Below are 22,811 nucleotides of genomic sequence, written 5' to 3'. Positions count from 1 at the left end.
CAGTCAGAGAGGAGGAAAAGTTGGCAATGCAATGAGGTACAAAAAACACCCTTAATGAAATACACAAAAAAAGTTGCTAGTAACCTACTGCTAACAGTTCAAAGGGTAAAAAACACCACCTTAACAGGGAATAATATAATGGTTTTTAGCTCAAGATATAGAAAATGTATTTATTTATTATGATCCAAAAAAGGACCACATTTGTTAAACTGAACAAAAGGACGATCATTTTCAATGTATTGTTCATGTTAATAAAATATTTTGTAACACTTTACTTATAAAGCAGTCATTGTAATGCATTATACATACCTTCATTATACATTCTAATGCCTTCATAAACTTTCATAGACATGGCTATAACTACTTATAAAAAAGGCATAACACATTATAACCATATTTATTCTGAATTATGAAAGGTCTATGAAGATCAATAATGCACTATAGATATCTTCATAATACATTACAATGGTCAGTAAAATTATAATATAGTGTTAAAGTGTTACCAAATATTTTATATAAATATAAAACATTCATATGAAGTATATGATAAAATATTGCTTCTCTAGAATTTTGCTTCATTTTACACACCAATATATCCCTCACATTACAGACCCATAATGTTGCCTTGCTATCATGATGAGGCTCTGGATGAGAATTTATTAATTCCTGCTTATTGTCAAGTTCCTGAAATATCACGAGTCACTGCAGGAAGCCATATCCTTTTTCTGGAAATTTCCCCTACAGATCTCTCATGACCACAGGCGGTATCACTCCAAATTCTTAACGCCTGGAATGAAAACCCGGACTGCCTTTCTTGGAGGATATCAGAAAACATAAAAGGAGATGCAATGTGCATATTAAGGTCATAGGTATGCACACACAATGCACAGACTAATAAATATTTAAAAACCTTTGATTTCAGTCGATGTCAATAAAGCTGATAACATTTTCAGCTGCTGGGAATATGGACCAATACTCAGATTTACTGAAGAAGAGAACAGCAAAATAAGTTTGCTGAAGTAATGAATTGTGTTGTGAGTGCAAATCGAAGGCATCCATTTCGAAATTAAAGTGTGAGGCAGGCAATGAGTTTGATGCATTCCAGACAGGAGATTCAGCGAGCTAGCCGCAGTATTTTTTGGACATTTCAGACACCGTCATCGTTTTAACAGTGTTCAACACTCTCAGTCGCTGGCCTGCAATTTCATTTTGGGCCTCCTGGCTTCAGCCTGGCGCGTTCTCATTACAAATGGCTGGCTGCATTTACAGCATACATCCCACTGAAGAAAGCCCTTGTCTTTCTGCGTTTGAGATATGTAACATTATTATTAAATGCAGGGTGGGATGCTTCTCGCCACCTGTATAAACACTGACTCACTAGGACACTCTGAGCAGGGTACGAAATGCTTAGCTGACAGAGGTGTGACTGACAAGTCAGATCGACTCAGAGAGGTTGGCATAGAACAACAATCCCGTTTTTATTAATACAAACTATCTCATAGCAGGTACAACACACATCCAGATAAGCGCAACAGAGGACGATGCCCCCACTTATCTCTGCTAGGAAACAAAGATCGCAGACTCGTGAAGTCAAGCTAAAGGAGGAGGCAACGTGCACACCGCTGCCTCGTAAATACATCGCTCGATACATTCTCTTGTGATAATTTTTGCTAGACAGAAATATATGATCTAGATATATTCTTTCAGCACAGTCCAACCTAACAAAGACATAATAAGCACAGTTACATCGATACCAACACTAATGTGATACGATTACAAAACTGAGTCAACCGAAAAGACGAGAATGAGGGGGGGGAAATAAATAAATAAATAAATGATTATGATGATTTTTTTTTCACCATACTCCTAAACTAGCCCCTTTTAATTATACAGAATCAAATATCAAAATACATCCATAAGTGTGGACCCTGGTGATATAAAAGCCCATGCAAAAGAAAGCAGGTAGAAGCAGAGATCCACATACAATCACAGAGACTAGAATCTTAAATCATGGTGCTTCCAACAGTCAATGCCTTCATTTTTTTAAACAGATGTTTATGTATATATATATTTATATATATATTATATATTATATTATTGATAAAAAGTATATGATGGGATTGCATTCTTGATGTATTCTTCTAGCCACGACTCATCACTCTACCCACCTGGAGCAAGAACATTCTACTTCCAAATACCAGCCTCCACAATTAATGTGCGATACAAAGATCACGAAGAGGTAACGCTCCAGGAACACCCTCCACAGTCCGCAAGAATCCCACAGGTTACTATTTGCTTTTTTAAAAAAAAGGCGTGACCTTTTATCTTGTCCTTATTTTCTATATTCACTTTATACATACTACACTTCTGTAAATAGTTATTTTTTTTATGACGTCATTCTACTTCTCTGTAGTGTAGCGCATCCGCCACGCTTAAGAATCATGTGATACAGAAGGTCTTTTACCGAGCATCTACAGCTCATCAGAGCGGATGACATGGAACAAGGTGATGTTGTACAGCACCTGGTGACCGTTGTTCCATGCATAGAGGACTCGGTCCTTGGGGTTGTAGTCCAACATGGAGATGTGTGAATACTTGTTCTGGAAAGGTATGTCGATGTACTCATAAGTGGATGAGTTGGTGTGGAAGGCATAGTAAACCTTAGTCCCCCCAGAGTAGCCATTGGTGACGTAGAGTGTACCACAGATCATGAACGCCTCCCCAGCACTCCTCTTGGGATGGTTGGTGGTCCAGCTCTTGATAATATTCAAGGTGTTGGGATTCAGCTTGCTGATGACGATGTTCCCCGCGTTTTGATTGGTGGCATATACGGCCCAGAGGCCGCCCTCGTCCACCATCAGGTCGATGTCGGAGTGGCCACCCCACGAGTAATGATACATGTTATTGTAGCCAGCGTACTCCAGGGGGCGTGACTTGCTGATCGAGGAGGTCTTGAAGTCATACTTGATGATTATGTGACTCTGAAACTTGTTGAAGTAGATGGAGCCGTTGTAGACAACTTGGCCTGTACCGGACCAGGGATGAGGGAGGCGATGCGAAGTGAAATTGTCAGACGTCATGAAGTCGGCCATTGACCTGTATTCCCGTACAAAGCGGTTGTTGTGGTAGCCGTCCATGTACCAGACCTATAAAGGATAAAAGAATGTAAATACATACATGTTTCACTGGTTTATAATAAAATTGCCAGCATTATTTTAATATTCAACTCTGTAAAATGACAAAGTATGTATAATTAGTCAATTTTGTTGTACATTAATTGCTGCATTCAAATAATACACTTATTAAAGTACTGAAAGTCTCAATGTTTTCCTGTAATAAAGGATTAGCTCATATTTCTTGTCTTGTTAGCTCATTATGAAGATGTCAGACTTCCAGAGATTCATGTTGTCAGCAAAATGAAGACAGAAACCCCAACCCTGTAGTCTTTTTACACAGTAATAAAAAAATACTTTAACTTGCTGTATCAGATACGATTGATCTACGATCCACACTCAGAGGGCCAGGAGCGTACCAGATCATAAATCATGTATCTTTGTCATGAATGAAATAAGCCAGCTACCCTGTGACAGTCATCAGTGCCCCGCCTAGACCGTGTAGTTTTGTGGTTCATGCCAGATACAGATCGCACTTTTCTTTATACACAGTACAGTCTGTTCCATGTGGAATGTATGGCTCACAAATGATGACAACAACTGACAAATGTTGGACTCATTACATACGAACTGGCAATGTTTATTAAACAGCCTGCAAAATGCTAATTATACAATAAGACTTTACAAGTGTGGTATTATACACAAGTTAGTTCAACAAACAAGTCAAAAGTGCAATTAAGCTCTGTTCAACTAAACATTTCAAACGCTTCACTGACATGTGAATCAAATCAGTCATGTGATGCCAGTCTGACCTGACTAGAATCTCCTTCATTAACGACTTCTGTTCAGGCATCAGCAATAAGTAAAATGATTTATACCTGCTATTTACACATGAATGTATTTTAGTGATGAAATGCCTGTTTTCCACCATGAAGATAATCCCCAGTGAACCAGCAAACAGCCGGATGGAAGGTATAATGCAGGCTCGATCCATACCAATAACACTCTGATAAACAAAGTGCACACCGCGCTTTGCATTTTGCATGAGTCTGGCGCCAGCACCGTTTATTTCTCTAACGTTTTCCGCTATGGAACATCACTGAATCGCTGACAGATAGTGAGTGTTGGAGAAAATTCACCTCGTGGTCTGGCAGTGTCAGGCAGAATGTGCACATTGTGAAGGCAGACAGCTGTTCACCTACCCTGGTGTCTCCCTCGGGTGCCAGGGGGTCCGTCATCCAGGACCCAAACCTCGATCCGGACGTTTTGATGGTAACCGGCTCGCTAATTCCCGTTAGCTTACCACAAGCTGCAAAATGAGAAACGGGGTCATGGGCTTATTTTAATGAAACTTCAGGGGGCCGTAACCAGCTCCAAACACACCATCGCTTAAATGTTCAAAAAAGTGCTGCCATCTGGAGAATACGACTGGACATCGAGTATTTGTGCTGTAGTATAACCCAGATGGCCTTCAGTTCTCCTTGCGGTGTATAGGTTGTAAGACATAATGCAAATGAACCTAGAGTATCATGTTCATCCATACTAGTCCATATAGGTCTGTGGTGTTGTAAAAGCACGGTAGGGTGTTTTGGATTCGGGAAGGGTCGCCGAATTGTGGCGAGCCGCAGACGTGGCTGGCGGGCCTGTCAGAGAGCTGTCAGGATTCCTTGGGAGTCTGACACAGCAGCACCAGAGGAGGATCAAGCAGAAATAGGCTCAGCAAATTGAATCATTGTCGGGGTGCTGTCACACTCCGGCGTCCAGTGCGAGCCGACCTCAGCATACCGAAAACAGGCCTGGAAGCTCGCAGTTCTCCAGTGGCCATTTTGCACTTGCTCTCCCTCTCTCTCTCTCTCTCTCTCTCTCTCTCTCACTCAGTCACTCCTCCCTCCTTTCCTCCTCAGACAAACACAGCTTCAGCTCCTTGGGGCTTATTTGCCATTCAGCCCATTGTTAGCGGCTGCCCGCTACAAACGCTAAGCCAACCGCAGGAACTGTGCTGATCACTGTGAAATAACAGAAACCTGATAAACCTGTACTTGTGCAAGCTGTGACCTTTTCTGACACTAGGTATCCTGTCCAGGCCTTTAATGCTACTGGTTAAAAAAAACAGCACGCTATTCCATGAGTGATAAAAACGCAGCAAAAACCAAAAGCTAAAGCCTGGGAAATGTAGCCGCTTCTTGGCTTTCTCATCTAGCCACCCTTCCCGCCACATAGCCCCGGCCCCCATGCTGGGAGAGCAAGCCATCGCCATCTTGTCGCTAACATGACTATCCCCACGGGAGACCCCACCACGCCTCCCTCACGATGAGCCGAGCTCGAGCGGCTTAAGATCCCATTCCTGTACATTACGCTGAGCAGAATGCAATTAAACAGTGGGCTCTAGGAGCCAGAATCCAATTACCACACTCTCCCTTCGCCTCCATATTTCTCCCGTTTGTCGCTCCCTTGTCCTCTCCTTTCTGCAAATAAGTATTTGTTTTTTTAGGTCTGCTTCAGGGTGTCATCACGTTTCACAGGATACGTGTTTTACATGGCTGTGGAATTCCGGTACCCAGTAAAAGACGTGCAAACAGGATGAACCACAAATAAGAAGGTTGATGAGGACTGAAAGAATAAGCACTGACGTCTTGGAGCTTAGGAGCTTAATTACAGTGAAATGCATGATACAACAATGGCTTCGAGGTCTCCGAAATTTCACATTATATCACCGTGCGTTAATGCTTTGTGTTTAAAAACTAGGTTAATTACAAATTTACGAAGATTATCTCTACAATAATTAATTAACTAAACTAAATAACAAGGTAAATACAAATCTTCGTTTCTTTGTCTTCAAACAAATAATCCATGGTTAAAGTCTGCTATTGCTTATTGCAGCTAACCGTATGATATACTCCACTTTGCACTTTAATGTCTTTTACTCATCCTGTTTGTAGGCAAGAGGCACAGAACACTGAATATGCACAAATCATTCAACCAGTATTAAAAAGAGACCACTGTTATTTCAGTAATCTTGCAATTCTCAAATCCCACTTTTAGACGATTCTCTGTACCAAATTACAGCAGAGAGTCATGTGACTTTAAAAATGCCCATTTTTCTTCAATGACATTTACTAGGAAGCATTAGGAGCTTCACATGTTACATTTTTATTAGGAATAGCGCATCACGGATTGGCTCCAAGGGCAGATGGGTTCTATTCTGAGTGTGGCGGAAACTCGCAGAAGTGCTGGAAAATGCTATTGCTTGACAGTCTGGGCTGTTTACAAGGGACTCCTGTCCCATGACAAACAGGTTAACTCTGACAGGCAGAATCCGGGGAAGAAAACAGAGCTAAACTGCTTTCTGGGCTAAGGAGATACCCTTTGAAATGGGTGTTCTGCTCCATCACTCAGCACAAAGCACTGCGGATGGAGGGTCATGCCATTACTGCAGCTGTTTTTCTTTTTTCTCTACGACTACGATCTCAGAAAGGACCCAGCTGCCGATCAAGGTCCATCGATGGCCTGTCTCTGGTTCGGCCTAAATGATTTATCTGTTGTACAGGGCAAGGCTTTGTCTGACGATCAATGAGGTACATGCCAGTGTTAGAGTAGAGGTCTAAGTGATTCAAAACACATCAGATGCAGAAGCCATATGGACTATAGTGGGCATGAGATGAGCAACTTGGAAGAGACCATTCTGAGGGGAAGGGGAGATCTTGCTCCCACCTAATGACATACACGTGGCCATGTTTCACTCCATACTGGTAGTTCTCAGTCTTGTTCTTGCCCCTCCCGCTGCCAGAATGTTTCCATGCCAGGTCCACAGTATTTTCAGCCTCCACATTATTAGCCCATTAAAGACCATATACGCCTGATTAAGGTAGGGTTGGAATGAAAATATTCTGGCGGGGGGGGGGCATTCATAATCGCGCTCTGTGAGCCCAGGGCAAGTTCCTCCGGCGTATTCTAACCGTCGCCACCCACCTGGCTGGGAACAGTCAGCACTTCATGAGTTGTGTAGTGTGTGAAGCTTGAGCAATACAGTTGTCTTAAAAATACAGGTGCCACTTTACAATAAGGCTACCCATACAGACAGTTTATGAATGGTTTATGATCTGATTATTAATGAGGTTGTAGCACTTTGTAAATGATTAATACACAATTTTCTTTTTATTAATGAGTTACTACCATTTACAAGTGGCAAAAGGGAGCCTTATTGTAAAGTGGTACCAAAACACATTTTCCACAGACTACCTGAAAACCCAGCATCTTCTCACCACTGGCCATCAATCCCACAATTCCCGGGGGCAGTCAACACAATCACCAGCTTATCAAACGTGGCCCTATATATCTGGAAGCATCGTACTCCTTGCAAATTGCTGACATCCAAATTAATGAATAATATGATTGAGCTTGGAGAACCGTCAAAATATACATATATACATATATATATATATATATATATATATATATATATATATATATATATATATATATATATATATATATATAAACACCATTTCAATTACATTTGTAAAAAAACAGGAATTACTTCTCTGGGTGAGAAGCCTGGGTGGCTCAGTGAGTGGCACTGTTTCTCCATGTTCGATCCACACATCAGCCCTGTGTGAGGAGCTTACAGGTTCTCCTGGTATCATATAGATTCCTCTGGACACTCCAGCATCCTCCCGCAGTCCAAAGACATGCAGTTACACTACGTGTCATCTCTAAATTACCCACAGAGTATGACTATGCATGTGTGTATATGCGCATCCCATCCAGGGTGTACCCCAGCCTGGGATGGGCTCTAGGTGATCCTAACCAAATGAGAGGCTGGAGGATGGATGGGTAACTTTCTAGGCTTTGAAAATATTTTCTTCCTGCATTACTCATTCTGAGTCAAGTTTTATTTTCCTTGCAATAACCCATTTTTCCACCATTATAGGTATACGGACACAAATTTGGTTTAATTTATCCATCCATTTTCCATACCGATTATCCTGTAGAGGGTTACAGTGAAATACGGTTTCATCTTCGTGAAATTATAGGAACTCCTCACATACTGTGTTCAGGCAGACGCAAATTTCATTGTGCACTTCATTTGACTGGCAGCTAATTGAAAACAAACAAGTTAATGAAGAGCTCAGCTGTAATGATGACCCTGAAGACCTGAAGGACTTGAGGTTGACACAGCCTCTACTACAGGACATTAACATATTAAGGCAGTAGGTCTTCTATGCAGAATTAATGTCATTTACAAAAGATGCTGCACAGATGAACACGCCCTGGTGAGATCTGTGAGAGATCCAATATATTGTTCAAGTCTATCCATTAGCACTCCTACACCCAATCAATAAATATATCAATAATATATATATAAGAAACTGTACACTGTAGTTCAACTATACAAAACAGTAAAACAATTTACTTTAAGACATATTAAATATTTAATATAAAATACTAAGTAGTCAAGCTTTATAAATCTAGCATGTTGTATATAAAGCTTGATTACTTACTATGCATATATATGATATAAAATTTATATGATATATATGATATAAACAGTTTGCAATTTTAAAAGTGTGTTTAGAGGTAAGTGATACATAATTGTGTAATTAATAGAGGTGTGTTACAGGTAAAGGTGTGTAAGATGAAGATGGTGCCTGCTGTGTAATAATAATGAATGTCGCCAGCAGGGCCGAGCTGACAAAACTGATGGCGCACGACATGCGGATGTCGGCACTGTGCACGTAGGCCAATGGAGGCTGCCAGGTGTGCTGCTTATGTGAGAGAAAAGGTGTGAAATGTATGGGTGTTTGGTGAAGGGAGGCAGGAGACCCGCCCATAATGGTGTGGCTCTAGCTCTGGCCCCACCCCTTCCTCCAGTGAGGGGCGGGGCAGGGGGGCGTGTTCTGCATTCTCTGAGCCTACCTAATTTTTGCATGCATGCTCGGAGCCTCTCCTCAAGATTTGACACTCTGTTCTGTAGCTCCTCGTAGTCATAGGCTCCCATCTCCTCCTGAAGTTCGTTTAGAACTGACGTCAGATTCTGGACTTCCTCCTTAAACTGTAATACCAATTTGGCATCGGCCTTGTACTCCTCCAACACTGGTATCAATGGCCTAAGTTCCTCCATTTTCGCTTTTATTGCCTGAAAGGTTAAAATAAGCTTGGTTCAGTGTCATGCGTGAAAATTCCTGTCCAACAACTGCCTTGCCCTAACACTGACTGCCTCCAACCCACCCACCCACCACCCTCCACGTGGGTGTCACCGTTTACAAGAACGCGTTACGTAATCCGAATTACAAGCAGCGCGAAACAAGTCCTCAGTACACCAAAAACAATTGGGAAAGCTCTTTATTTTTCACCTTTTAAAATGCAACATCTTAGGGTTACATGCTTCATGTCACATACAACAAAGTTTTTTTTTAGTTGGTCGTTCTTTAGTAACCAAATATGCATTAACAAAAACTAAAATGGGAAATCATATTATAATTTTTAAAAAAGAAAGAAAACGACAGAAACTATTCATGGAATGCCTCTACAATAACATGCTAGGAAGAACACAGTGGCCCTGGGGTGGGGGGCAGTGGGGGGGGTGGTCCTTAGTGATAAAGGTGCCAATTTCAAATAAACTGAATGACGCGCAAAATTCAGTGGCCCAGTTCAAGGTTACATTGGATAGAGCTGCCTCTTCAGTCACAGCAGCATTGATAAAATGTCTTAAAGTTAGCCCTGCAAGCAAGAAAATGAGATACTGTTGAAGGATCTAGCTCACTAGCCTATCTAAATACATACACAGCAACAGGGGGGAGCTCCACATTCCCAGAGATGCAACGGAACCATGATGCAACAGAAGCGTGATGTCAAGGGAGGGGTTGGGGGGAGGTGTTATTGGCATGCGTGGGAGACCCATGCATCGCACGCGGGACACTGCCGAGGCTCGCGGACACGGCATACGAGAGAGCAGCTTCACATGAGGCCACAAACGACATAATGAGGTTTCGCCATGCCACTTTAACAATGAACGGAATCAGCCCACTCCTCTGCAATGGCTTTAGATAGTACCTCGATTATACAGCACTCCATTCATCTTTAATGTTAAAGGAGGGATCGGCGGGGGTGCAGAGAGCATGTGGGAAGCACGATTCGGCCCGTTGCACAAAATTGGCCGATTTTACGTGATTAACCTGGCCGTCCGATCCAATGCGCCGCTCAATCTTACAGCGGTACATTGAAAGGAAAGAGGCATCTTTGCAAAATCGTTTTAGGTGAGATTCTAATAGGGTTTTCATGGGTTTTCTCAGTCAATTAGTATATCTGTAATGAGGAGACTTCTGTGAATCTTACACAACCTCCTCAAAGCCTTATAATGGGTGGGAAGTTCACCAAATAATCCCCCTCCTCCATAACAAATAAACTATAATGAAGGGGGTGCACTTCGTAGTCTTAAAATACACTACATGATTTTAACACTCTCAATACAGGAAGTGATAACTGAATGCTTTCACCATCCATCTGCTATTATCATAGATAAGAAGATGGTTACAGCCTTCTTGGGTTTCACTGTGCAGTAGCTATGGGCAGCAAGGAGCCTCCAGTGCACTTATCAGGTTAGGTCACGATGGAGGGCGGGTAGTTGGGGTAAAGCCAGGCCACTTCATGCTCTCAGGGCGTCTGGCCCAACGCTCGGAAGGGGACCCGTATCGGACTGAGAATGGCACGTACCTTATATTGCTTGGCAATATTCTGCTTGTGGCTCTCCTCCACCTGCCGGAACTTGGTCTCCAGGCCTCGTAACTGGATCTCCATCTTTTCCACATACTGGAGGTCTCTCTGGGTCCGCTGATCCAACACCTGGATGGACTGTGTCATATTCTGAACCTGGACCAGGAAGAAGAACACAAACGCCCTCTGATGGGGACCTGGAACCGGCAGTGGGATCCTACGCGCTTCGAAGTCTTGTGTTTTAAAGCCTCCTGCCTCCTATTGATCCACTAGTTATAAATAAATTAACACTGCATGGCCATTTGCTCCGGAAAATGCAATCCTAAAAATGCTTTTACCATCCACCCTGACCCTCGCAAAATATCCTTCATTCCCTTCTTTTTGTGCTAAGGTAAGTCACAAAAGACAAAAAAATATATATTTTAAATACACATCTTACATGAATATACATCTGTACACCAAACACCTAGCATTCTCTCACAAATGTATCTGGTTTGAAACGTGTTGCTGGCACAGTGACTATGGATTTTTACTTTTCTCCTGAGCTGCCTGCCCAGTCTCGATCTGTAGGTCTCCTTCAGTGTCCCACTATAAAGTTCCCAGCTATCATCGCGTTTTTTCCCCCCATGCCCATGGAGAAGTCAGCATGCCCGTGACCCCTGACAGCCTACGGCAGCGGTGGTCAGAGAAACCCGGAGTTACTCAGCACCTCGTTTTTAAATCTGATAATACATAAATAAATAAGCACCCAAACAGTGCTGCTGACACCAGCTTTGGCGCCAGTGGCTATTTTCAGAAATCTCATAACTGCCTAAGCACAAGGGGGTTATTTTAAGGGGAGGTTTCAATCATTTTTCATTTCATTATTTACCCTAATAAGTGGGTGCTTTTAGCCAGAGAGGTGCACCTTACAGTGTTCACAGGATGCGCCTGTCCAATTGACTGAAGAAATTCAAGCCCTCAACACAAGATTGCAGTAAAGCCAATGGGTTTAAGGTTACTGTTAACTAAAGCAATACAGGTGGATTAAACACATGTGTTTATACTGAGATGATGTAATACTGTAAACCATATACATTGTTCTATAACATAATTTTTTAACTAATTTTAATAATCCTGTGGAATATTCTAAAATTCCCTTTTTCCCTAGAGGTGTATAACACTTTGAAGAGTAAAGAAACTGGGATAGAGATGAGGATTTTGGATGCATCTTAGAAATGCATGTCACCAACAACTCTTGGGGGTTTGCATAGTGTTTGGCAGGGGTGGGGTGTGTTGTCATGGTTACTTTCTCCAGCAGCTGCCTCAGCTGTTTGGTCCTGGCATCTCGTGAGCACATGGTCTGCTGGGGGGCCACCACGGTGCAGATACACCTGCCCTCGCTGTCCTGAGCCGAGCTGTACACCTGCCACGACTCCTCAGGGTTTGCTGGCAGTACCTGTGCACAGAGGAAGACCAAAGACAGACAGTGCACTATTACATCAGCGGGAAGTATATATAAACACGGCATGAGGCGGGGAGGCCAGCTCCCCTCCACACAGCCCTCTTCACGATTGCATCTTTAATTTTTCTCAGCACAGTATAAAATTCTGGCAATTTTGTGGCTGCTAGTCTGGCTGCTCTTCTGGTGGCTTGAAGTGTCCATTCCTCCTGAAATGAGAGACGCTTTCACACAACTTGCACGCTGATCACTTACGGTTGCGTAAAAGGCCATCTGGAGTGCTGAAATCAGCCATATGCTTTTACCAGAATATCCCACAGCCGAATAAATTGTCCTCATTCTCAAAGCCACTGTGGCTGGCAATAAGAGTGATTTTATCAGATTTAAGGCACAGCACTTATACGGAATCCCAATATTAAATCCTCTGTTGGTGCTTGAAAAGTCTTAGCATGCAGGCCAGTTAAGGCCAGACTGTTCCTGCTACATGCTTTCAGCATTCAGGATGCTCCTCTGATGTCACAATCACATGTCATGGGTTGAGATGCCAGCACGAACATTTTGTGAGATTATCCTGAAATGGTATCTTTAGTAAAAAGCGTTGTCATTTGAACGTGGTTAAAACGATAACTGTGCAGAGCAAAGGCTTTCAATTGTCTTATGTAGTTAAGCAGAAGTTGGTTGTTCTTCATTGGATGGATGGATGAATGGATGGATGGATGGATGGATGGATGGACGGACGGACGGACGTGTAGGCCTCAATCATCCATAATTTGGGAAGCCAGGCTTAACGTCAGAAGCCCATCATATACACATACCGATGTCAATCACGCCTGTTAACATTTTCACAATCTAAGTAGCCGAGCCACCAGCCGACACTCTCTGACTTTAAAACTGATCGTTTATATATATATATATATATATATATATATATATATATATATACATATAAGTGGATTTTTTTGCTCTATCCATAACATCACACAAAATCTCAGTTTTCTACTACTGAAATCTCATTCCTGATTCTTCTTTACAATTTAATGGCTGGTGCTTTTCTTTCTCTTAGGATGACCCCTAGTCATCTGAAAGAAAACCAGGCACCTCAAGAAGCAAATGCATAACTTCGGGGGGGGGGGGGGGGGGGGGGGGGCGGGTGAGGTCTCCACCCATTTACAGGGGTCTAGGGGGTTCTATTGGCTGGTTCTGATTGCTGAGGGGGTTCCAACCCCCCATCGTTTACACCCATGCCTGGAAGTATAACTGGGGGAATGGGGCCAATTCTTCATTTTCAAAATATTTGAAAATTAAAGTTAAATAACTGATTTCTCACCAGTAGAAATCAGGTCTGCATCTCCTGATGTATATAAACCGTACCGATCTTCGTTACCAATAATATACATGATGACCAAGCAAGTACACTGACTTTGACAGATGCAAGAAAATCTGCGATTTCAAAATCGTTTGAAAAATTGTTTTTTTTCTTTTCGTTTAATCACCATGCGACTCTATCCTTAGACTTAATAACAAACAAAAAAAATACGAGATCCCTAACATTTTCCCCCGGCAATAAAAGCACTCTCTCGGCAATGAGATAGTTTGTTTTACTCAGGCGCCATTGCACCAAAATCAATGACATTTTATAAAATAAAAATCCGATGAGAGACGCCCTTTCTGCTAAACCACTGCGTCTTTTATAGGTTTATAATTTGATTTCTTAATTCCACTGCTCTAGCGAAACAGTCTACTCTATTCAAATAAAAATGTCGTGCATCAAAGGGTTTCATCCCACGCCGTGTTCTGTCAAGTTTTTGATTGAGCACAAAAAGTATATTTCATATTCGTTTATGACGATTCCCGGGCTTATGTCTAGTAATAGTGAACAGTAATAAGTGCTGTGTGCTTTTGACGTTTATTTTCTCTTTTTTCGTTTCATTCGTTTGCGCCGTCCCTTTATAATATAATGTAAGTTACGATTTATATTCTTCTCAGAGCAGGAATGCAAACACTTCACATTTGTTTCAGCAGACTTGAAGGCGTCCGGAATCTTTCCCATAATCCCATTATTTCCCACCAAGAAAGACAAAGTGCGTCTTTTTAAATTCCCTGCGATCACAGCGCGCCCTTCATGCGCCTTTCTGAAAGTGTAATCAATCTCCCGACCGGTGCCCTCACGCTGCCCTTCTTACAACTAGTGAGGGGTAAGAGGTCTGTCTGGACTGGCAAAATGGATAAAAAAGAATACACGCATAATTTTAAAATAGCAATATACAAAGCCATGCATTTCAAATATTCATTTGAATTTTGCCCTGTGGTCTCTATGGTATAAGATATGGGCAATGATTATACATTAGTATTAGTATAACTATATAATAATGATAATAATAATAATAATAATAATAATAAAGTAGGCCTATACAACAACAGTATATCGTAGTAGTAGCAGCAATAATAATAATAATAATAATAATAATATAATTATTATTATTATAGGAGATCTTGTGTACTCTGGAAGAAACGCAAAGTATAAATCCGTTTAGGGTACATCTCATCTACTGGGGCGAAGAAACTCACGCCGGTACTTCGGTCCGGTATCCCTCCAGGTGCTGCCATCAGCTTGGTGGTGTTAAGTCCCACCAAGGAGGGCAGCGTCTGCGACATCCAGTTGGTGATCATGGCCATCGTGCTGAGCACAACCCCGATCTTGAGTAAAGGCACCGACATCTCTGCTTTCTTTGTCTCACCCGAAGCTTCATTCTACACACTCCAGCGGGGAGCTCTTCTGGCAATCCATACTGCCGGGAAAAGCGTGCAACAACAGCCGTGCCCCGACTTCGGACGCTCCTGCCTCGGACATAGCTGGCGAACAATCACGGGAGACTCTTCTCTGAACGGCGAAATGCCCCGGCGCAGTGCTAAGAGACGGAGCTCCTGTCCTGCAACAGCTGCACACGCGTAGTGAGGCGTAAAGGCGATAGTGTCCCAACCCCCTCCTCCTCTGGGTGGAAAACTAGCAGTTTATTAGCCTACGTAAAAAAAAAAAAAAAAAAAAAACCTTGATCCGCCCCTGCCTTCTTGCACTCGGTGAGAGATTGCAAGAATGACTACAAGCTGTCGAGGATGGATGAAGAGGAGGTGGTGCTCGGGATGTATATGACGAGGCGCAATGTGATGTCAGAGACGCCCTTCATGTGCCACTTGGGAACCTTTGCCTATGCCTTTAAATTTCTCTTTTAAGTGTCCCGGATCATTCGATCGCAAACTAGGAGAAGAGACAGCCTGCGCTGCTCCTGCGGTGCTGCAGAGTATATCTATGCATGTCATTCCCGTTCGTTTACCGAGAAAGTAAGACAGTACGCAACGTCCTGTCTGACGCCAATTCACAACTCGATACAAAGATCACATGTGCCTATCATTATTGTAGGCCTAAAATATAAAGCAGAAAACGCGAAAATAGCAATACCTTTCATATACGTTCTGTTTCCAGATGTTTTTTCTATGATCAATACATGCACATACCAAAAATTTGCTTTTATATGCACAAATGTTTCGATATGCATTACATTTGCAAACTCTAACGACGCGTGTTTTGAAATAAATGGTAGTAATAATTCCATCTCCAGGAATCACCTGTGTAAAGTATAACGTGAGATTTCATTGACACAACGACATTGCTTTGTTCCACGATTTAAAACAAATACTCTAGCGCCACCTTGTAGCCATATGTGGTATTACAACTGCAGACGCACAGTAAATTGAGGGAACAATGCCCGACGCGACACCTTTCATAAACAGCTGAAACAGCGTGTTCAGTGTTTTGCCAAAATAAGCCACGTTGCTAAATAAGTCGCAAGGGCAAATACGACATTTAAAATGGTCACATTCCTTATTAAGCAAACCACATTGGTAATGAGAGTCAAGACGGATTGAATCCTTTTCACCAACTAGTACACAAAGATAATTTCTACATCGCTAGGTTTTAATAAATATGAAATACTGTTTTAATAAAGTGTGGTTTCTCACAATCTCATAAACAACAAACTATGCCTAATTTCAACAGTAACCGGAGAGATAGTAAGCTCAGGCAGAAACGTGCTGTTAAACGTGCCTCTGTTACAACAAAAATAGGTCACATGTATATAATCTGAAATTGGCTATTTTCTCCTGACGGAGAAAAGAGCAACCTTGTTAGATTCATCATCTATTTTACAAATGTATTGCTTTATTTATTGTTGCTAGGCGTATACATTTCCTATGGAATGCTGTAGTTATCATTCAATAGCAGCAAGTTTTTAAATTTGCATCATGGAAACCGTATACGTTTGTCTAATCGAGGTAACCGTAAAGCTTTTCTGATGGCTATGTGTCTTTTCATCAATATCCATTTAATAGTTTGTTTTCATTTAAAAACGACAATTAAGCCTGGCATGGCTTCTAGGGAGTGCCCCACCCATGTGACCTATGCTACGTGGGACAGACTCCAGGGCCTCCGCCCCCTGACCAGCATAGGCAGATAGAGGATGAATGGATCATGAAGATGTTACACGTAATCTGTAAAACCAGCGCCGTTATAATGTTAAAAGACGATACCTAATCATGAATTAAGCTGCGATGCTCATCAAGGTTTCATTGTAACTCGACGATCATTTGAAAACAAATGTATTGACTCGTATTGATTAATAAGAATTAGATTGCTAACGAATATTAATTTATTCGAAGTTAAATAATTGGTTGATAATTTGAATGCATTTTACGTTTACAAACGTACGTTTTCGGCAAGTTTCATCGGAGTCGTTTGCCTTCCATACTGACACAATAAGAAAACTTTAACTTCAATAATACAAGACAGAGATGGGAGGAGTAATCGTGAAATACTATAATAAGCCGAAATATGTCCCAGTTACATTGTCCTCCATAGAGTAGAAATATCTGGAACTCTAGGCTGTAAGTTTTAATATGACGCCCCCCGCCCAATGATGAACTGATACTGGAGAATATTTGCCTTCATCAAATGCCTTTTTGCTCTCGCTGCTATGGAAGCTATGTGCATGTAGTAAGAGTCCAAGTTCCCACCAAAGAGAGAATCATAAATTCATTCTTGGCCCATGTGATTTTATGTCAGTGGGATTGAATAGGTACAGTGTGTAATGTTTCATAGCACATGGGGCGTGTTACAGGTAAAGAATAGAATGGTAGTGAGTTGATTTGTATCAGCTACTGCATTACTGTGGTGTGCAATACGTCATGCATGTACCGTTCATTCAACATGCACTTTTTTTTAGTTCCTCGGTAAAGTACATTGTGGAGATACTGCAGTCAAACACTCCAGCCAGAAAATTTAAGCAAATAAACTATAAAGTGTCCGGGAGGATGTGCAAGTTGCTGCAGCGCCCATATTAACTGCTACCCTCATTTACAGTCAGTCATCGATAAATCTTATGTCTGTTCACCAATTAATATGTTTACTTGCAAATCACCTTGCAAACAGCAAATATGCCACATTTAATACCCGCAATGGAGAATGTAACATTGTATTATAATATTACAAATGCACATAAATAGTTCCATTGATTATCCAAAAGAAGAATGGCCATAAAAAAAAACAATGGATATCTTCCATTGTTCCTTGCGCTCTCTTAAAGGGAGAGATGTAAATTACATTTCCAGACTAAGATTATATTTTGCAGTTGCGTTAAAGGTTTTTAACGGATTGCACACTCCCAAATTGGAACATTATATGATTATGAATATCCATTCCGTGCTGGAAGAGTGCTGGTATTAATTTCCCTAGATAAATGATGAGTTCTGTTGCTGAGCACTTTGTGGAGAGATGGAAAAAAAAATAAAAACTCCACGGTACATGTTAATGTTCTTTTCTTTTGCCATTCACTTGATATATTCATTATGGCCAAAATAGATAATCTCAATCAATTCCCCTGGTGGGTCTTGCATTGTAATGAGGGAGATAATTGCTCAGCAGCCCACAGTACTTTCTGCTCTGTACTCAAGAAACCAGGGAAGAAGCGAAAGTGGAGCACACTATATATTTCTGCATGTCCACATGCACACACACACACACACACAGATACACACACATACACATGGACATATTTTTGGCTAAATCAGTATATCTAATAATCGATACAAATCTGTTTGATTTCTAAAAGAAAACATTACAACCACTAACAGTTTAGCTAAGTAATACATTTAAATGAGTACTATTTGTAAGCTATATCTTGTTTTAATCTGACGGGGAAAAAAGGAACACAGACCACGTTTATGCTTCATCTCCTCCGTTCACCGACAAACTAAAAACACTCTAATGTTTACCTGTAAAGCTTCACCACAAAAACAAACGGCATTCTAAAAATACACCTGAAGTTTTCTCTTTGTGCTCCAGCAGGCCGTTATGATTTAGGTGCAGTCATTAAGCTCCTTTTCCCTGAAGCTGCTTTTGCTGACCTTCTCCGTGAGGATAGGCAAACCGATTCAGACTGCATCGAACGTGACCTTCAACTGATTCATACAGTCCATCACAGCAGGGAAGTTTGCGCTGAACTGTGACACTCGATCAATCCGCCATCCCTGCCATACATTTTCCCTCAATACTTGTAATTTGAAACAATGAAGGATCACTAATACTATTATAATTGCCCTTTACTCCACGTGATTTAAACAGCTGTGTGTTGCTCAGCGGAGGCACAATATGTCGGCCTGATAATATAAGCAACACAAGTCAATTGTGGAGGCTGTGGATGTATGAAAACTAAGCGTATATGTAACATTCTTAGGCATTTAATCAGACCTGCAACTCATGTTTGTACATCTATAGGGCATTAAGGAATGCAGGGAAGCTATTTCACTGGAAAAGCAAGTGAAGAGCACACCTTTGAAATTATTACTGACAGTGGCTGCTTTGTGCGTATATGTGTGTGAGGAATGTCATGGCACATGGCATTAAATATTGAAGCGGTTTTCCCACAGACCCTAAGAAGCAGACAGCAGAGAGGTCCTTGGGTGATGCAACAAGATGCCTCTCATTTCTAGGACATGACAGAGTAAAATGTAAATGCATTCATGTACTGGGGCCGCATTTAACCAAGCTTATGATTGCATTTCCTGCCAGGAGTACAAGGGGCGTGTTCAGGCAGCAGAGGCAGGTAACAATGCAACCATGCTTCAAATACAAAACAACGGGCGTTCAATTACTTCAAAAATAAGAAATTGCAACAGATTCCCATCTAACCAACACAGATGCTAGAGTTTCAGCCCTTAACTCTATAGGAAATCGCATCATGAGTGCATGAATCTCCTTTATTGTAATAGGGCATTTTTTATTCCATTTATAAATCCCACTTGTGTACCTGCCAATCATTCGTCTCTTTGGAAAATCTATATATTCTGTTTGTAATTATCAATAATTACTAAGCACTTTTCTCCACTAGTACAACTAGCCCATCATTTAACCCATACAGAAGTGCATTTAAAAAAAAAAAACCTTCCTCACATTCATGAATGTTTCTTGAAGAGCATGAACTAATCTCACGTCGACCTGATCTGCTATATTATTTATTGCCACAATCAAAATGTGCACACAATGAAGAGTTTTTAAGAAGCAGAGAAATCATTATGTAATTAGTACTGTTAATGTTAATGATGCTTGATATTCAGATTTTTTTCCCGCAGTGTTTTAGTATAAAATATCTTTAACTGCAGTTCCTTGGATTTTAACCAAATTATACTGTAAACATTTTTATAATTAAAACAACCAAATATTTTTACATTACATATATTAAACTTGTAATGCTGAACTAATTTTTCTTATAAGATTTCATTCAGTTCTTATATAAAATAAAGGGGCGCATTAGAAAATAAATAATAAACAAGTACAAAAAACTTAACAGAATGGCAACTGGTTACTTCACAGATAACTAAAAGTACTACTAATGTAATCTGGCATTATAAACTGTTTCTTTCAACGTTAATAAATAATTACTTCAAGGTCGGCTTGCTGATTATTCCTTAAAATAAAAACGATTTACAAAAGCAAAAAGAGTCTTTTTTCCTATTTTAGAGATCCATATCTGAAATCCATGTTTGTCAGTTTTATTCACATAAAAATATATATTTTGACAAGAAAAGGTTACATTTTCCTTTATTTTTGTAATTTAAAAATGTATGATGTTTGACGATAGTAAAATTATGATACACAGATAGCATTTACATAGTAAGAATTTTTACATGCAGTCACACGATTAAAATACATGCCATCCATTAATTTATATCTGTTGCGCTTAAAATTCAAGTACATTAACTTGAATTTTAAGCGCAACAGATATAAATTAATGGATGGATGTAAAGTTGGATAAAATAATGGAAACCAAGCAGGCTGCGTTCAGTAAAATAAAGGAAAACTATTTAAAAATGAACGGATATACCTTAAGTTAGATGTCATGGCATTTGTCATCCATTGGAAACAAATTTCATATTAAGTTAATAAATGACTCGCATTTGAACTAGTCCAGCTATAGGTTATCATGATTTATTTATAACATAATAAGTAAACACGAGGTTTAATTACAACGTGTCTTTTACGGATGGTTAGTTTAAAACATTTTTTAGTTATATACCAAGTATTTCTCTGTCTTTATTAGTAAGTGAATATCGTACTTTTCATGCTCTGTAGATTGCAATAAAATATTAATGACAACAATTTTCAGTCAGTTACAGTGGCGAGACCTAAGGTGGTGTCTATAACTGTTGGTTTCAGAACACAAATTGCGTACCTTTAGCCTCAAATCAGTCATAATTATACTAGGTATTAGAACCACTATTATGAAATACAAAATGAACGTCAATTAATCCGTTTACAGTTTACAGAACTTAATGTGTAATTTCAGAAAATACGCGGTTATTCATTTCGTGTCGTCGATAGCAAATAACATAAAATGCCGCTTTACTGAACAAGTCTACTAAGTTAACAACATTTCCTTAAATTTACAATGTTCCAAATTTTACTGATTGCAATTAATGGTAACCTAGTATTAAATAAACGGTGCGATTCGCACCAACGTCAGGTGTTCTTTTAAAATCATGAGACCCAGCAAAATGATCATGCTGATCTATATTTCTGTACGTGTCAATGTGAGGAGTGCAGCTAAGCTACATCTGCTCCCCATTTCCTATTACCCGCTGTTATCTTTCTCATCTTATCCGGATTTATTAGTCACACTCAAAATCGTACTTCCCGGGATGGGTTAAACCGTGAAACATACCTATTACCCACACTTTCAAATTGCACAATGAAAACAAGGGTTTTAATGAAAGAAATGGACTACATGACAGCCTGCTGCCAATGAGGCCGATATTCTAAGATATCCAACACATAATACGTTAATACATTAATTCTTTGCAGGTTCTTTATATGCACACCGACTTAAACGGGTGTATCCATTTCTAAAACTTTGCCAAAAGAATGAAGGATTTTTTTTTCTCCAAAAACTGAAACATTACCACGATTGGTCTTCTCGTGAAGATCAAGTTTTGCCTTTTAATGATTAAGTTTCGCCGTAGCGCTGTCAGACAGGCTCGGGTGGCAGCGGAGCGCACGAGCCTGAGCGGAGCGCACGAGCCGGAGCGGAGCGCACGAGAGGTGCGCCGCGGCTGCACACTGCTGGCGCACCGCACACCGCAGACATGCACCTGCTTCTCAGACCTCCATCACTGCCTAAATTAACGCATATGGCTAATTATCAAACACCGTCCAAATTGCGACGGCGTGTCTTTCGCTTATCCTGTCAATCGGTGCAAATATGTTCTTAGATGAGGGGGAAAATGGCGTTTGTAAACCTACTTGGGTGAGTTCAGTGCCCATCAAGACGAGGAGGGTAAGACTCAGGAGCTTGCTTGCAGGCTGCATATCTCGCCTCCGATATGTGGACCAGCGCTGTCACATGCAGATCGGGGTTTCTTCCCTCCCTGTGGTCTTCTCTTCGTCGCAGACCCCCAGGTCTTTGTAGCAGTCCTTACCGCAGCCTTCAGTGCCCAGATAAAAGCGAGCAAGAAATCTGGCTTGCGGAGCTGTCACTTTGCATATTTATTGCATCCCAGTTTCCCGGTGTCAGAAAGCCGTCTCTTCCTCTCCCTAACAGGCGCTGTTTAGTTGGCCGAACATCTGCATGCGAGATCGACTGATCTAACCAAGGAATGATTATGATTTTGCCAGAAGTTTGCTTCTCGTCGAGGAAGAGACACACCAGCCAGAGGGAAATTTTGAGAAAGCAGGAGCTATGCACGGATCCGAAACAGGATGTGACATCAGCTAGGCGTGGGAAATTCAAGCATAAAAGAGAGGCGGAGAGATAAAAATGGGGGAGGGTGCAAACAAGGGGTTCGGGTTTGAATCTATCTTTTCAAATGACACATGACATATGACATATAATATGCAATACATCTCATATATGGAAAACCTCGTTGTTTATAAATATAGCTGATGCTCTTTACCAATGTTCCAGTGTGCGCAGCATCCATTGGTGTTGCTATGGAGACCA

At 41.0% G+C, this 22,811-nt stretch overlaps 1 protein-coding gene across 2 annotated transcripts; it reads right to left on the bottom strand.

Annotated features, from left to right (window-relative positions):
• Positions 1 to 1,453: 1,453 nt before the first annotated feature.
• Positions 1,454 to 22,584, bottom strand: olfm1a (olfactomedin 1a). 2 transcript variants are annotated; one of them, XM_049001290.1, is made up of 6 exons: positions 22,115 to 22,584; positions 12,115 to 12,264; positions 10,827 to 10,982; positions 9,030 to 9,249; positions 4,316 to 4,422; positions 1,454 to 3,146 (listed from the first exon to the last, which is right to left on the bottom strand). In XM_049001290.1, the coding sequence occupies exons 1-6, from the start codon at positions 22,178 to 22,180 to the stop codon at positions 2,472 to 2,474; spliced, it is 1,374 nt and encodes a 457-aa protein (XP_048857247.1). In that variant the 5' UTR covers positions 22,181 to 22,584; the 3' UTR covers positions 1,454 to 2,471. The 2 variants fall into 2 exon arrangements, with proteins under 2 accessions (XP_048857247.1, XP_048857246.1); XM_049001289.1 differs by lacking the exon at positions 22,115 to 22,584 and adding an exon at positions 14,836 to 15,270.
• Between the last annotated feature and the right edge of the window lie 227 nt (positions 22,585 to 22,811).

Source organism: Brienomyrus brachyistius, chromosome 2 (assembly GCF_023856365.1).
Source record: "Brienomyrus brachyistius isolate T26 chromosome 2, BBRACH_0.4, whole genome shotgun sequence".
Classification (NCBI taxonomy): Eukaryota; Metazoa; Chordata; class Actinopteri; order Osteoglossiformes; family Mormyridae; genus Brienomyrus; species Brienomyrus brachyistius.
Note: the sequence above shows the minus strand (reverse complement) of the source record. Positions and strands in the feature narration are given on the sequence as shown.

What these genes read in the sequence shown, in the direction of transcription:
- olfm1a (XM_049001289.1), bottom strand. Translation starts at nt 14,985, where the DNA reads ATGTCGGTGCCTTTACTCAAGATCGGGGTTGTGCTCAGCACGATGGCC. An exon ending in TACCGGACCGAAGTACCGGC is followed by an intron (nt 12,265 to 14,835) that starts GTGAGTTTCTTC and finishes CTCTGTGCACAG; the next exon opens with GTACTGCCAGCAAACCCTGA. An exon ending in TGAGGCAGCTGCTGGAGAAA is followed by an intron (nt 10,983 to 12,114) that starts GTAACCATGACA and finishes TTCCTGGTCCAG; the next exon opens with GTTCAGAATATGACACAGTC.